At 45.6% G+C, this 4,446-nt stretch overlaps 1 protein-coding gene across 1 annotated transcript in view; it reads left to right on the plus strand.

Annotated features, from left to right (window-relative positions):
- The window catches only part of FOXI3 (forkhead box I3), a 39,381-nt gene extending 38,608 nt beyond the window's left edge, over positions 1–773 (plus strand). Inside the window, exon 8 of the mRNA XM_006168386.1 lies at positions 145–773. Coding sequence (XP_006168448.1) covers positions 145–773 — 629 coding nt within the window. The remainder of the gene's footprint in view (positions 1–144) is intronic.
- The last annotated feature ends 3,673 nt before the right edge of the window (positions 774–4,446 follow it).

The following is a 4,446-nucleotide window of genomic DNA, read 5'->3' on the forward strand; positions in this document are numbered from 1 at the left end:
GACTACATGGGAGTCCAGCGACATAGCCATTATGCTAACTGCTGGTCCCCAAAAATATTTTTAAATATTTTAATATATTAAACCTATTTTTAAAAGTAGGTTAAAAAGTAGGCCCTTCTCTAATGCATCTTTGTTTCTCCTCAGGGAAAGGTAATTACTGGACCTTGGATCCGAACTGTGAGAAAATGTTTGACAATGGGAACTTCCGTCGGAAGCGTAAGCGCCGCTCTGAGGCTAGCAGCAGCTCCACGGTGGTGGCCATAGGGACATCAAAATCCGAGGATGTGCTGTCCTCAGGACTGGGGTCCGGAGTGGGTGGGAAGCCAGAAGGAGACAGCCCCACCTCCTTGCTGAGGCCTTCCCAATCCCCAGAGCCCCCCGAGGGCACCAAGAGTTCTGCCTCATCTCCCGGAGGATCCGGGCTCACCTCTGCCCCGTGCCTCAACACTTTCTTCAGCAGCCTCAGTACCCTGAGTGTCAGCAGCTCTGGGAGCACCCAGAGGGCCCTCCCAGGCAGCCGCCACTTAGGGATCCCAGGAGCCCAGCTACCCTCCAGCAACACTTTCTCCCCAGCCACCTCCATGTCGGAGGCCTCAGCAGACACCTTGCAGCCAGGCACCAGCACCAGTACCAGCAGCGGCCAGAGAGCTTCCTATTACAGCCCTTTCCCCACCAGCACCAGCGGGGGCCAAAGCAGCCCCTTCAGCAGCCCGTTCTACAACTTCAGCATGGTCAACAGCCTCATCTACCCCCGGGAGGGCTCCGAGGTCTAGGGTGATGCTTTGCAGACTTCTTTGTGCACACCTGAGCTCTGGCTGGGGTGCAGATTCCAAGTCAGTAGGTCTTGGGTGAGATCTGAGGCTCTGCATTTATGTCGAGCTCCTAGATCATCTTGTGGTCCACTGTCTACACTTGGAGGAACAAGGGTGTAGTGGGTAACTCTTTCTACTACCCAGCAAGCTTTCACAGGTTTTCCTGGATATGGGCTTCTCCAGAGCGACATCCACTTCATTCTGTTCTGGGGTAGGTAGCCTGTGAGCCTGGAGAGGGCAGGGACTACGTGTATTTTGTTTGTCACTGTATGCCAGGGTTGCACGCTCACATGTGTCCAGATGTCTAAAAACCAAACATAAGCCAATGAAGTTATGGGGTGGGAAGCCAACCACAGCTGGCAATGGAAGCAGTAGGGAGTGGTTGGGCCTGGCCAGCTGGAGGTGGCCCTGAGCAGCTGTTAAGAGCCTGCGTGGCACCATTCTGATTCTCTAGAAAAGCCAGATCATTGGATTTTTATAGGAAACTTCCAACTTTGGGTCCTTCATCTCTAGTTAAATTTCTGTATCATTCTAGCCTAGGAAACCCCTTCAGCTAATATTCAACTCACAAGTCACCTCTGTCTAAGCACATGGTAAATGCTTCTAGCAGTAACACCGGCCGAGCAGATCAGGCCTGTGTGCCAGGCACTTTTCTAGACACTTGATATGCATCAACTCATTTAATCCTCACAGCAGGCTTTGGGAAATACATATGAGTGTCCCTTATTTTCCTCTTGAGGAAGTAAAACTCTAAAGTGCTGGGTAATTTGCCCAAGGTCATATAGATAGCAGATCCAGAGCCAAGGTCGCATCCAGGCAGTCTGACTTCAGAGCTGGTGCTTGTCACCTCTGTGTTCTAGTTCCCGAAAAACAGCAGCCAGCCTCCATAGGCAAACCTGCGTGGATAGGGGTAGGAGTGGAGATAGATCTCATTTGACCAAAGATTCTGGTTGAATTGAGGATCATTTGAGATGCTGCGCCAAGCAGCTAAGGCAGACACCACCAGTATCTTCTTGGTACTTGCTCCAGTCCAAGGTCTGGGGTGACCGTGGTCCTAGCTTAGGATGGTTCGCCTGGCATCCCATTTCTCTCAGCGTGTCCTGGAGATTTCATCTTCTAACAAAGTATTATTTTAAACTAGAATTTTATTGAATGTTTTTAAATGGAATTTTTACAGTTTTTTAGATAAACCATTTGTGGTCACCTTTTAAAAAAATATATATCATTTTATTTATTTTAGCACTCCCCTGTACTTCCCAGAGGTGTTGTCATGTGAATAATCTATGGTTGCCCTCCTGGTGCCCCCAGAGTGCCTGGAACGCTGCATGGTGAACAGCCAGCTTGTGAATGAGAATTTGTTCCAAAAGTGCTTATTGAAGTGCAGATAGGTGTTGAACAGCATTTCTTGAAGGTGAAGATAATGTTTTGTGAGGTGCCTTTGTACCATGTTCTTGAGTCTTCAATGTAAGCATTTCTAGTTTGGAGTTTTGATTTTTTTTTTTTTTTTTTTTAGAAATAGGAACATGAACACATTGTGAAAAAAATTAAAACATTTTCCTATGTATTTTTTTTTTCTAGACTCATAGCATTACTTAAACTTTTGAACATTTTTTTGAACTATACATACAAAAAATATTTTTTTAACAGTTTAGTGAGGTACAAAATATATCACCATTACTTTTTTAGTACTATGTGGAAAGATGACCAAAGAGACTACCTACTCCATACTGTGTGTACAAAACAGTGGTTTCTGTGAATATTTTTGTATGTGAAAAATCATGCAGACTTTTATAAATACTGTTTCTAACACAATTCTATATTTGTAAATTAATTTATAATGTGAACCAGGGCAGCAAAAAAAGTCCCCCCCCCCAAAAAAAAAGCACACTGCATACTGAGAAGAAATAATCATATGAAATAAACTTTAAGTGGGATGATGTCTAGACTCTTGGCCATCAGTATTTTTCTGTGTTCAGGTTCTTTGTCCCAAAGGATAGAGTGGCAGGGCATCAAAGCTATTGTAGGGATGTTGAGTTGAGAGCCAGCGATCGAGTTTTCCATTTGATTTGTTCTACCTTCCCTCATTTGAAAGGGCTGGAGTGAAACACTTTTTGTTTGGGAAGGGTCTGTGGGTATATGAGCATTTTGTTTACTGCCAACAGTAATAGTTCTGATATTAATAGACTAAACTGATTTTCAGAGCACCTGACAATGTGTCTAGTCCAGGAAGAAGCTGTAAGGCCTGAAGACTCAGATGGAGCTCTATAGCTTGGGGTGTGGCCCGCAGGGAAGCCACAGGCAGACATAGTTTCCAAGAAGGTAGCTGGAAACTTGAACTTGGCCCCATCTAGAAGGAATACAAAAGACGATCAAGACCAGTGTTTTTCAGCATCTGCATTGATAATTGGGAGGACAGTTCTTTGTCATAGAGGTTGTCCTGTGCATCACAGGATTTTTTTTTTTTTTTTGTCTATAGGGTATGTGCATTCTAGGAAACAGAAGGAAAGTGAGAAAGCAACCTTGGGGTTGCCACAGTCCTTTCTCCATTCTCCTCTTGGGATCTTAGGCACACACTCAATTGATTTTCTTTAATTTTTTAAATTTTTGTGATTTTTCGAGCTGTTGGGTCCAGGAGTCAAACTGCACAGTCGGCCATGTGGGATCCACCCACCTTAACTGCCATGCCCCACTACAGAATGTTTAGCAGCACCTCTGGTGTCTACCTATTATATGCCAGAAGAATCTACAGACATCAGCGCTGTCCCTGTGGAGTTGAGGGGATCAACCCCAGTGAGAACCATGAGTCTAGCCCAACACCCACATTTGCTAATGAAGACCTCCTTTCCACCACCACTACTCAGTCCTAGATCCTAAGGCTGGTTCTCGAGTCCTGAAGAAGTAGGTCTTTGATACAAGACAGTTTCCTGGGAAATGCCTTTTTTCCTAAAGAAAATAGCTGGAGCAACCCCTAACAATTGGTCATTTCTCAGAACAAGCCTGCTGGTTTTGCCCTGTCACATTGGAGGTAAAAATCTTTTCAATATCAGTTTGTGATTATAGGACTTTAGCGTAGCTTCCCTCTTCACATCTCATTGCTAATAGACACCTTGGGTGAGACCAGCAGTTAACATAATGGCTATGTCGTTGGACTCCCATGTAGTCAGCCGCGGTTCGAGTCCTGGACCCTGTGGTTTAAACTCATGCCGGGCGCGTGTGCGTGCGTGCCCAGGGTCCCAAGAGGAGAATGGAGAAGGGATTGTGTGGCCATCCCCCCTGGGGGGTGATTTCTTACTTTCTGGCAAGCACACGTCCCCTATAGCAAAATCCTCTCAAAAAAAAGACACCTTGGGCTGAGATTGATTTTGACTGAACAACAAATGATCTGAGTTTCTGTGTGTTGGGACAGGTAAGGGGATGGGCATGATGATTGGGGAAGAAACCAAAGAACATGAATAGGTTGGATTTGAGAGTATCTAGGGTCGGGCAGTTGATAGACATGCACCAGATTGATGCCATTGAGGACAAGGATGAGAAGAACCTACCTGTGATCTTGAGCAAGGGCGAAGGCCAGCAGGGTGGCACAGTCCCCACGCCAGGACTGAAAGGCCTTGTAGTTTCCACCAGAGAACTAATT

Source organism: Tupaia chinensis, unplaced genomic scaffold (genome assembly GCF_000334495.1).
Source record: "Tupaia chinensis unplaced genomic scaffold, TupChi_1.0 Scaffold145741_1, whole genome shotgun sequence".
Classification (NCBI taxonomy): domain Eukaryota; kingdom Metazoa; phylum Chordata; class Mammalia; order Scandentia; family Tupaiidae; genus Tupaia; species Tupaia belangeri.